Source organism: Lethenteron reissneri, chromosome 1 (assembly GCF_015708825.2).
Source record: "Lethenteron reissneri isolate LAM-NWPU_2019-01 chromosome 1, ASM1570882v1, whole genome shotgun sequence".
Taxonomy (NCBI): Eukaryota; Metazoa; Chordata; class Hyperoartia; order Petromyzontiformes; family Petromyzontidae; genus Lethenteron; species Lethenteron reissneri.
This window is the reverse complement of record NC_083779.1, coordinates 5,945,425-5,957,986: the sequence shown is the minus strand read 5'-3', so window position 1 is coordinate 5,957,986 and position 12,562 is coordinate 5,945,425. Positions and strand designations below refer to the sequence as shown.

The following is a 12,562-nucleotide window of genomic DNA, read 5'->3' as shown; positions in this document are numbered from 1 at the left end:
AAATATATATATTTTTTTAATGTGAGAGAGGTGCAATATTGTTTCCATTGCAAGGAGCATTGTGCTCGAATGAACAATTTCCCTTGGGACACACAGCATAGGAATTACGAGGTGGTTCGTGTGGTGGCACCTGTGACATACAATACAATGTGGATTTATACACCATCATAATGCGGCCGCATCTCAAGCCTCTGTATGGAAACAATATTATTTATTTTATAGAGAGAAGCAGACAGTCGTAAGCAGAGAAAAAAAAATATGGAGTCAACAGCACAGATAGCTGGGGGAAGGGGTGTCCCAGGCTATGTGGGCAGCAGAGGCGAATGAGTGACCTCCCACTGAGCAGAGGTCGCAAACGGGTTTTGATTCCTTACCCGTACCCGGCCGCACCAAGGTCGCAAACGGGTACCCGTACCCGGCCGTACCCGTACCCTACCCGTACCCAGCCGGGTACGGGTAGGGTACGGGTATCGGGTACCTGATTGCGACCTCTGGGATGAAGCCATGTTGCAGGCGCGGGTGGGTTGATTCTAGGAACTGGAATTGTGAGAAGAGACAAGACGCTGGGAAATGAGTGACAAACGGTTACTCACCAGTGACTCACGGCCTACCCGTGCCCGTACCCGGCCGCACCAGGGTCGCAAACGGGTACCCGTACCCGTACCCGGCCGGGTACGGGTAGCCGGGTATCGGGTAGGGTACGGTTTCGGGTACCCGGTTGCGACCTCTGCCACTGAGCAAAGGTTGACTGGGGATTTTAACAGAAAATCTTGGTTGCTGAAGTGGGAGAGTACATGGAATAGTGAGAAGAGAGGGAAGAGGTGCACTGTGGTAATAACACTTGTGCCCCACAGCAATAAGGGCCTTGGGTCAATTCCCAACTCAGGCACCTTCCCGCGTGGAGTTTGTTATTCGCCTGTTCTGCATGGGCTTCCTCTGGCTTTTCCGGTTGCTTCCCATAGCTAAATGAACTTACAATGTAATTGGTTATTGACCAAACATCCCAATGCTGAAAAATCGCCTACGAATTACTCTAATGGCATTAAACATAACAACATCGCCCCCTACTGTGAAAACTTGGCGGGACCTTCCTGAAAAGGTCTTAAGACTGTGAGGCTTTCCTTGGTGACCATGCATAAGAAATAAAAATGTGGGAGTAGTGAGAAGAGAGAGGCAAGGTAGGAGAGTACACAGAGGGGAGAAGTAGACAGGGGTGAGTTTGTGTATAATTTTGAACACTTTTGAGTGCCGTTTTCAAATCTGTTTAACACGTAGGCTTTCGTAACCAATATCCATAATAGAGTTTTTTTGGGTTAAAAACCCACCACCACCCAATACAGCCAATTAGTAAGGGTTGTCATGTAAACAGAACATGCCAATTCGTCACAAGTACAGCACACCGGTGTGGTTTGGCTCTCCAACACATTTATATAATCACTCGATCTAATCCAAAAACCTCTATTATCTTTTCACATCTATTTGGGATTTGAATGGGAGCCAGCAGGATCAGTGGGAGTTTTGTGACACTGAACGTTGGTTGCATCTCACGATCCTTGTCCCAAAACAGGTTGCCCTGCAGCAGTACCGCAACAGCACGGGAACCCCGACCAATCAGTCGCCCACATCGCCCGTCTCCAACCAGGGCTTCTCCCCCAGCACTTCTCCACAGGTATGGACACACATCCACAGCCTCCTGCCGCGCACCTGCAAATCGTCTCTGCGTGGTTTGTTTAACCAAAAGAAAGATCCGATTGACTGTTTGTGGTCTATTGGTGCCTAACCTTGGGCTACTTCGGGAAATTTAAGATGAAGCGTGCTTTAACACGTAGGCTTTCGCGACCAATATTATTGATAATAAACGTTTTTGGGTTAGATCGCGTTGTTTGTAAATGTGTCGTAACCCTCCACCACCCGACACGGCCAATCAGCAAAAAAGTGTCACGTTGACAAAAGACAAATAGTTCACTACTTTAGCCCATAGGTGTGTTGAAGAGTAAATCCACAACATCATCGGGCAATTCTGGCGAATTGCCTGATAATGCTGGATGTAATTACCAGCGAAACGTCGTACTCAAAAACTGTATGTTGTGGATTCACTCTTCAACACACCGGTGGGCTAAAGTAGTGAACTATTTGTCTTTTGTTAACGTGACACTTTTTTTCTGATTGGCCGTGTCGGGTGGTGGAGGGTTACGACACATTTATAAATAACGCAATCTAACCCAAAAACGTTTATTATGAATGAAGCGTGCTACCTGCATAATCCAGGAAGAAAGGGGTGAGGAACTTTGCCATGAGTAGCCCTAGAAGTTGGTGCTAGAGGGTGGATGCTGCTGATGTTTACCAGACCCGTGTGTGTTTGTGCCTTACCCAACAGACCACAATACTCGGCAGTGTGTTCAGCGACTCTTACCTTGACCAGCAGCTTACGTCACGGCAAACCAGCGCACTATCTATCCAGGTCAGGCTTGTTGCTGACTGCAGGTAAATGTTGGTGAATGTAATTGCAATGTTATGAATAATAATACTGGAATTACTTTGACAAAACTACCAAGAATATGCAAATCTCCGACGCTAAGGAGCCAGGATAGGGCTTGGATGGCTCACAACCCTGCACAAACAGGTTTTCAAACGGCCGTGGGGCTATGCTCTACGGAGCAATGGGCACATCAGATAACCCATTTTTGCACTGTACTACTGCTACCGTCTCTGTGCTCCCCACCGTCATCAACCCATGCTCATCAGCATGATGACGGTTTCAGCAGAGACCACGCAATATAAATGGGTACATCACAATTAGTCGATTGGCAGGGGCGCGTGTGGCGTGGTAAAATGTGGTTCCTCCCACCTCTTCAGAGATGTCTGGCCAAAATACCCCCTCTAGAGGCAGTGGTCTCGAGCTCCCTGTAGTGGAGGCCATCAGTTCCTAGGTTCTATCCCGATCCTGACGTCTGTATATTGGGAGTTTGCATGTTCTCCCCATGGTCGCGTGGATTTTTCTCCGGGTCCTCTGGTTTTAAAAACATGCGTTTATGAGTATTTGGCTACTTTACATTTCCACATGATAAGCCACTTCGTTGAGCTATCATTTGTGGCCGGCTTGCTTCTACAAAAGAGCTACATTACTCAATGGACCTTACCTGGTAAAATTAAAATAGCTTCATAGTTGTATCAGCAGTGGGGCGAGCAGGCATTTGCAGCGTCGCACCTTTACCCTTACGCTTCGACCGACTATGGTCGCAGTGCACTCACGAGGTTTGGCACTTCCGCCCGCACGTTTGTGCACACAGCTGGAGCAGTTCAACATGATGGAGAATCCCCTGGGCGGTCTTTCGCTCAGCTCCGGCATGATGTTCGACCCCGGTGCGCCGCTGCAGTACTCGCAGGCCTCCATGCTGGGCTTCTCAGGCAGCCAGGGCAGCTTGTCGGGCATGCAGCACCTGGGCAAGCACGGGGCCTTCTCCAATCATGCCGGCAACATCCCCAACATCATCCTCACCGGTGAGATCGACCTCCCAACTTGCCAAGGTGATGTCTTACCACAGTCCGTGTGCCTGTCACCTTTTGCACTGTCACCCGTGTAACGCTTTGATGCTGATTTACACCTCCGATTTAACACGGTTGGCTTGATACGGTGCGAAAGAAGTTCAACATGCACATCATACGTAGTTATCTGTCGGCGATGTTCTTTAAATAATGCGTCTTTATATTTTTGTAATCAATAGTTATTGAAATTGTAATGCTGCTCTCCGAAATGCAGCCCGCCGTCAAATTATCAGGTGCAGTCGAAAGACGAGACGCAAACCACGCTCTGCAATACCACGCCCCACACACAGGCGAATCGCCCCCGAGCCTCTCCAAGGAGATCAGCAACACGCTGGCCGCTTTCGAGGCGGATGCCAACTTCCCCCTCGACGACGACCTCAAGATGGAGCCGCTGGGCCTGGAGGGCCTGCGTATGTTGAGCGACCCGGACATGGTCCTGGCCGACCCAGCCACCGAGGACACCTTCCGCATGGACGGCCTGTAGGACGTCGTGGTGCATGTGTGTGTGATGCTTGCGCCATGTCCGTCGTGTGCGTCATGCGTGGTGTGTGGTGCTGAAGCAGTGTCACCGCTTCGCCCACACATCGACGGCCCTGGTGGGATGCCAACTGAGTTGTTGCAAACAGCTTGTGCGGGGTGTTGCAAGGACCATGCGAGCATTAAACTGTGCGTCTTTGTTTTGTATGTGTGTGTGTGTGTGCTGAACGGGTGTTGATCGCATGGCGGTTGTTGCTACGACTTGTGCTTGTGGTGCTCACGAAAGCTTTCCAAAGGAGGGGCCGATCGTTTTTCCACCAAGCCCATCCTGCATGTCACTACCACGCCAAGCAGGCGCCGAACTGTGAGCGGGCACGATGGTCGCACTTGGCACACATGTGTGAGAAATGTTTGGTACATTGCCATGGCCTGTTCAAAATTTTTATCTTTTATTTTCTTGATTTTCTTTGGACGAGGATTGTGGTCGCGTGAAGTAAACGTGCTACACATGCCCCAAGTTCTGGTTTTCGCTCCGGTTTTCCTTCTGGCTGTTACCGTGCATGTCAGCATGGAACAGGCACCGATGCACCTTCAAACCCTCTGGGCTTTTGCGCAGCGAAGCTAGTTTGGGAAAAAATTCGTGTTTTGGGCAGGGCTTGTGCAAGTGATGTCATGGCGGGTTGGTTAGGGTTGGGAGGCTGATGTGCATTTGGGTGGATAATCGAGTTAGCAGTGCACTGTAAGTGCATATTCACTGCCGCTGAGGTCTTTTGTCTTTCGTGAGGCATGAAGAGTCACGAAAAAATGTGTGTGCTCCATCCCAAAAAGAAAAAAATGTTGCGATGAAGTTCACACGATAAAAAAGGCCACATTTGGTGAAGTATTAAGTGCAATTTTGCTATCTGTTCTTCAAAATGGGTGGCATTTTATCATGCAATCTCTTAGATCAGTGCATATTAGATTTTTGTTTTGTTTACGTCTGTATTCTGTTAGCTGAATCTCTAGGCATTGAGGGAATTAATTTATATATTGCTTTTTCTTTAAGTAACTCAAAATCATGTGCATGGAATGACTCGTTGAGTATAAAACAGTTGCCACCCACTACGGTCTAAGAGCTATTAAATTATCTTGAACCTTAAAACTTAAATTAAACGTAAGTATTTGTTTCCGTATTTAAGATATGCTTATTATGTAACAATCGCCGTTGCTGACTGCCGATAATGCTTCGAACCCTCGTCACGAAACATGACGACCGTTTGGCGAAATCTGTTCACGTCTCGTGTGGCATGGCACTGTTGTAAACATCGTACATACTGATAGACGTTAGCTGATGGTGATGCCTGTGAATCCCCCTCACTTGAGCACTTGATTTCTGACGTTACGTAACGGACTGTGCCATCTCGCGTTTCCAGCGCAGGTACATCAGGGGCTGGCGCGCATGACTGCATGATACCGTCTTACGTTCGCCATTTGCGCGCAGTTTTAGCATTGGGATTTTTTTTTTTATTCACCTAGGATGGCAAGTATACTCGCACCCCAGAGCTGACGGCTTTCACATCTGTGCTGTTTGGCCCTCGGCAATGATCACGAAGCAGCAGTGAACATTCGTTCGCTTTTATTCGTCGTAGGCAGTGTTGTGTCGTAGCGCGGTTGCCATGGGGCCCTAGTGCGTAAAATTAAATGGTGGGGTTGGAGGGTGCGCCGTTGTCACAGAATCCGATTTCCCCACCTCTTCGTAGCCTGGCGTCCAGGCTCCCGTGACTCGTGAGCCTCGGTGCGACTCCACCGACTGTAAATTCACTCGATGGCTTTGGCCACTGGACATAGGACTTTGGCCCGGAGGGATCATTGCGTGCATTTCTTTCGTCTGATGTCACTCTTTTGACAGACACCGTGAGTCGCGTGCGTTTGGCCTTTCGAACGTAAAAAAAATCCACACGAGCGTTATCTCGGGTGGTTGTTGTCCGTGCCGGTGGGGTATTTTGGACTTTTGTTAGTCTCTTGGTTTAAAAAAAAGAAGTGGTGTTTACGGTTGTTAATGTAAAACGTGAAACGTTTGACCGCTTTACTCTTCGACGGGGATTACAAGTGCACTGTTAAATGGGGACCGGCATCGATAATTCACTGCATTGCATGCTATCAGCTGGGTTTCCCCCCCCCCTTCTTTCATTTTGTTTTCTATTGTTTTGACATTTTGTGTGTAAAACCCATTCTATATTATACATTTTTTAAATACTAAGGGTATAGCAAAGTCTATAGGTATATGTTAATGTTTCACCAGATTTTTTTGCGTGTTATCGTAACAAGCTATAGGGAACTAGATGTCCCCAAACAGCTCAAGCGGCACATTGGTTGCAGTGACACACACACACATCGAGAAAATGCCAAACCACAGCCATTGTATAGTCTTGTACTCTGCTCTGTGTGGAGCGGAGGTTGTCGACAGCTGTCTGCGAAAATCAGGTTTACAGTGATAAAACCTAATTTCGTTCGTCACAAGTGTTCTAATTCAATCACAATGGACAATTATGTAATAATTTGTTTAGCAGAGCGCAAACTGAATGGTTATCATAATGGTAATGTTATTTATTTAGACTGGAAAGCCTTGTGTGATGTCACTTCTTTTGTCAAGAGGGTTATATGTTCGGATGACTGGTCAGTTCCATTTTAATGAGGCGTTTGCATTTGGGAGGAAACCAAAAGTGCCCAGAGAAAACGCCGCATCCAACTTGGCCGTTTTAAAGTCTACTCATGGGCATTGGGACGCTCCTGTGGTGTAAATGGTTTAGCCCATTAGACTTGCTATCCAGAGGTTGCCAGTTCAATTTTCTGATGGTGTGGTGTTTTGAAACATTAGGAAATTAAACATTGGGAAGGATTATAAAATCCCATCGCCAATGTCCACCCAACAGTATTAATGGGTACACCACGGTTATACAATGGCAAGTCATCTGTGGCAGGGTGAAATGTGGGTACACCCAACTCTTCCAAGACATCTGGCCAGCATGGAAAAGGGCCAGAAATACCCTCGAGAGCTCTCTAGTGTCGCCTCATCCACCAGCAGTGGCATGAATAAGAAATTGCAAGGCTGCACCTCGACCTTTCGATAGGCATTATAGGTTCACACAGGAGCCTTTAGCCTTCAGCTCCTGTGTGAACCGTGCCAACAGGTGTCCATCCAGCAAGGTCACAGAAAAGGGATGTCCAATTTGTATCAGCCATCCACTATTGGATGGAGCCCTCTCCAAGCAGTCACCATCTCTCAAGATTCTGCAATGAAATAGTCCGGCTAACACTTGTGGACGAGCTGAATTCTCATTGTTCCAGCTCTGTGGTAGACGCCCATTTGGCATTGTTCCCTCCTTGGGCCGCCACCCCATCATTACTCCCAAACACTGCCATCATCTCTTATCTGTGACGTTTCCTGCCCCGAGCCCAACAACTGGTTACGCTCGTCACCTTGAGCCAACAGTGGTGCATATTGCATTTCGAACTTTGGGGAACTTCGAACTTAGGTTGTTTACATTGCTCATGACCCACCATGGTATATCTTAATGTCGATTAACAACTTTTCATCGCACCCAGAAACATGACGAACATTAGTGGTGATCTGAACGGGTTCTGGACCTCCCTAGGTCGACTCAACCTTGATTGAGTACCTGGTGTGATGTGCAAATGTAATGGGTTCCGGAGACACTTGTAGAGGTAACTTCTTTATTACAATACAACACTCCAACAGTCCTGATACTCTGTTACAGCCTAGGAACACAGCCTAGGGACACAGCCTCCTCCTAGCGTGCCTGACTGGCTACGCTCTGGGGTCCTTCGGCTACAATTACCCTAGGGGAGGCTACCTGACCCGACCCAGCCAAGGTGCGGGTCTAGACTCTGGCTTCCTCGGAACTCACCCTTACAAGGGCGCCGAGCCGAGAGTCCTAGAGTCCCACCACTGGCCTGCACAGCGTCCCAGCCCTTACAAGGACAAGCGGGACGAGGGGGTCCAGGGTCCTAAGCTGGCTGGTCTTGGGTCTTCAGCTGTGACTGGCCCCGATCGGCTAGGGAGCGGCCCTTTTATGCCTCTTGCCCATCGCGGGGTGGGGTTGTGTGGGATCCCAGATACCCCACAGCCCCCCGTTGGTGGCGCCAAGGGGCTCAGCTGTCTGGGTTGTCTGGGATCCTAGAGCCCGGCGCCTAGGGCTTAGCTGCCTAGGATCCTAGAGCCCCCAGCAACCCCCCCCCCCCCTCTTGGGCTGGCACAGTGGCCCCTCCCCTGGGGGTCCGAGGTACCTGCAGATGGGCCCTGTCCACCACTGCCGGTAAGTGTGGCCCATCTATGGCACTACACAACTATTAGCACTGGGCAAAAACAAAGGCAGTTGGGCGGGTTGTTGGCCACACGACTTTCTTTAGACACCAGGCCGGTCTTATTAGGTGCTCGCTAACTTCATGTGACATTAAATCTACAAAGGATGTATTCACACCCTGAACATCCTTGTAAATAAGATGTTCCATATACTAATAATAGGGGTTTTCCCCTTTTTTCTGGCAACAAAACTGAAACCTTTTTACAAGGATTCATGTCTGCATTAACCACAATACTTGCAGTCAAAATGCAAAAAAAAAACCTACTATGATAATATATGCATTGTCCTTTAAACTGATTGGTCCTTGAAACTGATTGGTGCAAGTATTGTGGTTAATGCAGACATGAATCCTTGTAAAAAGGTTTAAGTTTTGTTGCCAGAAAAAAGGAAACCCCCTATTAATATATTTTGGTACTGGCAAAGGAGGTCTAATGATGGAGATGTTCCATCTCCAAGAATTATCCAGTTGAAGTGTTTTAATAAATTAAATTTGCTACGCCTTTGTCCCAAGTGACGTATGGAGCCCTGATTTAAAATAAACGCACTTAATTAAAATGAAACGGCACTGATTAAAATTTCAAGATGCACTTCCTATGTCACGTGGGATATTTGCATTAATCAAAGCGCATCACAACATCAACAGGCCAATGCTCACATCTTCTTCATGAATGGCAAATGAAAGACAATCCACAGTATGCATTTTGAACTTCTTTCGCACCGTACGTAGCCAAACGTGCTCATCAGAGGCGCGATTGTGACCGTGCAACCCAAACTACGAACCGAGTAGAAGTAGTAAACAATTGTGGTCTGCGCTCCTTCATCGGAAGAGGTATTCCAAAACTCCTGAAGCCCTCTCGTGGCCAGCAGACCTCGACATTGACATTTTTTATCTCCTGAACTTATTGCCATGCACAAGAATAGGATATACATAGTAATGCTTTGCATTTGTAAGGTGCATTTCATGCGTATATGTGTGTGTTAACTTTATTTTGTACTTCGTGAACATGGGAAGGCACACCACAGCGAGGACTGATGTGTGACTGCAGAGTTAGATTTCAGTGTGTGTGTTGAAGCCAGCAGGTTTTGCTATCGTGCCATTATATGGCTCGGTTATTTTACGTACAATTTAATGTTGTTGGTCAGATTTTAAAGGAGTGCTCACCCACCTGTACGTATAGCTAAAGTTATATTTATTGGACCATCACCTGGGTCCTATAGTGTGGGAAAGATTAAACTCTTCCAGGAAGGCACCAGGTGTTGCAATGTAATTGTCACGTGACACAGATGGCCTGTTAAACAATTGTGGACGTACCTTTCTGACATGATGGGGGTAATTAATTACCAAAATCATGAAGTAGATTTTTACATGGGCATCGTGCGTCCACCAATTCGGACTGTGGTTCAGGTAAAAGATTAGGAATAAATGCTCATAAAATACCATGGTGCCGAACATACTCGGACCAATTTACTTCCTTTTTTTCCGCGCTGGGATGGTGATGGTGCATACTTTTTTCGTGTGTAAATCCATTGACTTGTTCTATAAGTAAGCCATATTTTGTAAAATTATAGACAATTACCTTCAAAATAACAGCCCACATGACACACATTACACTCGTATTATTTTCGGATGATTTCGAAATTTTACACTGTGAGATTACCTAATTTGTGGAACTACCCAGACAGCAATGGACAGTTTTAAAAGCATAAACCCGATTTGACACACAGGCAAGTTAGCGTACTTTGCAATATAGAACTGTTTTGCCATTATTTGTGAGCTGGTGACTTCTACCTGTGTGACCGTGCGTAGCGACCGCTTGTGAGAGCCTAACTGTAAACGCGTAGGTAACGTGTATGTATGCAAACATAGGTAACACGTGAAAACATAGTTAATACATGCAAACTCCATGCCAAACTGGGAATAGCGCGCAAGTTATGGGAGCTAATGGCCAGCGAGTAAATACGTGTCTTGTGTTGTTTGTTTTCCTTTAGAGACTGATTTTGTTGTTGTTTGTTATCGCAAACTCCAAAATGTGAACGTGCAATTGTTTAAAGTGTAGCAGTTTTAGCGGGAGAGAGGAGGTCTTTATTTTTTGGTCAAAATAACATCATCTTGTGTTTTTCGAAGCTATTGCTGCGAAATGTTTCACAAAACTATAAGTGGTGGGGGAGGCGGAGGGGAATTAAAGACTAAAACGCAAAAAAAAATCGGATTCCGTCACACACAGTGCATGACTCACCAAGCCCGTGTTGAGTGTGAGTGCTTTGGAATGCAGCACTTTATTTTACGTACAATGTTGACAATGCGCCATAACGCGTCTCAGAAGCGATGCCATACCCTTTTAAAACCGTTTGCAGGATCCGCGTGCCAGCCAGGCGACTTGTTTATTGTGTATCATGCACAGGTCTTCTAAATATACAGTGGACACAGTGACATGCGGCTTGTTCTCTTGAGACCGGTTGTCGGAGGGAAACGTCTCTTTAGAGTTGGTGATAAATTAGCTTCAGAACCCTGCGGGAATTTATTGTCGTATGTCGAAAGGTGAAAGTTTTTCAACAAAACTTTATACATGCGTGTGACATGCATGTATGCAACAACCATGCAAAGTTAGCTTTTGGGGTATAGTGTACAGTTGGTATTTTTTAATTTATTTATCTGCCTGTTTGCATGTTATCTATGTGTTAAATGTTTTGTTTGTCTCGAAGTACTTTTTTTATACTTAAACAAAAAACACATAAAAAAATAAAGTGTAATTCTGCCTTATTGTTGGGATTTGATGTTTTAAAGTTTGAAAAAAAAAGTCTAAACAAATATTTACAATAAAACCCAAAAGACATTGCATTCAGTATTTATATAGTTGTGTTCCTGGAAAAGCATTTGCAGCGATATTTACTCACAGTTGAAACCCCATTCATCAAACAAGTATTGCCTCGCTGCAGTACTTTTCTTTTATTCAGTTGGATTTGTTTAGTGAATTGTTTTAAACACGAAAACTTGCATTTCAAAGTTAAAACAGGAAAGTCGTTTACAGTGCACAAGACGAGTGAAGAATTCCCACTTCACAAAGCGGGTGGTCCTGTTTGAATTGGGAATTTGTAATAATCAGGGCCTAATTTTTCACTGAACGTTTTCCCCGCATCGCTGACAATGGGAGTAGTTGACACGTGACCAGTAGCCACGTACATGCACGAAGAGGTATCCTGGATGTGGTGTGCCGGATAGACCCAGATGAAATTATGCCCTGTGGATAACTGTCCTGCATTGGAGTCTCCCATTCAAACGCTATGTTACTTGTGAGTGCAATGTCTTTAAAAAAAAAAACTTTGGAAAAAAAACTTTAAAAAGATGGCATATCATAAATTCCTGGTGTATTCGTCTATGGGAAGGCTAATCTTAAGGTGGGGTGGTGGGCGCTTGCTCGGATTACTGGAATTTCTCTGATTATGCTAAACACATGGGATCTGTAGTGCCGAGTATGTACAATATAAGTGTGTCAATTTCTCACTCCGTTCATATCACATGTGCTGCGTTATAATAACACGGGCTTAGACTCACGACTGTTAAAGCTCACGTGTTTGGCAGCTCCAAACTTCCGATATTAAGAGAAAGGGTCTGAAGACAAACATAACACTGAGCTCTGTGTTGTCAAGTGTCTCTATTTTTGTGCATTTCCCCCCCAATTTTATCCCAGTTGTGCTCCAGGCATCATGTCATGGGACAAAGAATCGATTTGGAACTCTCACAGAGCAATGCAACCCTTTGTGTTCTAGAGAATGGGCCACTGAAGTAGATTTTGCAGAGCTACCTTTGATATCCTTTCAAGCGACCTCTTGTCGACACCATAGGGGGCAGCAATTTTCCTACCTGCCCTCCGACAGAGTAATGTTTGTCACATGACAGCCCAACAGATATATTTAATTTAAAGAACTGTAATTTTGGCAAATAAGTGCAGAATAAAATTGAATATAGTTTTTTCTGTGCAAGCATTGATGTCCGGGCTGAGCCTCATCTCGCTATACCTGGGAATGATTCATGACAGGCATCTTGCTTAGATTCAAACCAAGAATCTCAGTGGTGCCTGCTCAGTCCGTTTGATTTCTGAGTCCCACCCGCCCACCTCTTAATAGTCTCTTTATTAAAGAGCCACATGATTCAGCCTCAGTATTACCTCTCTGAC

At 46.0% G+C, this 12,562-nt stretch overlaps 1 protein-coding gene across 3 annotated transcripts in view; it reads left to right on the top strand.

The window, feature by feature from the left end:
- The window catches only part of CRTC1 (CREB regulated transcription coactivator 1), a 51,152-nt gene extending 42,421 nt beyond the window's left edge, over positions 1-8,731 (top strand). For 2 of the 3 annotated variants that reach the window (XM_061558721.1, XM_061558869.1), the window contains exons 11-14: positions 1,568-1,669; positions 2,378-2,461; positions 3,291-3,528; positions 3,837-8,731. In XM_061558721.1, the coding sequence (XP_061414705.1) occupies positions 1,568-1,669; positions 2,378-2,461; positions 3,291-3,528; positions 3,837-4,030 (618 nt within the window). In that variant the 3' untranslated portion in view covers positions 4,031-8,731. The remainder of the gene's footprint in view (positions 1-1,567; positions 1,670-2,377; positions 2,462-3,290; positions 3,529-3,836) is intronic. The other variant, XM_061558786.1, reaches the window with a different exon arrangement.
- The last annotated feature ends 3,831 nt before the right edge of the window (positions 8,732-12,562 follow it).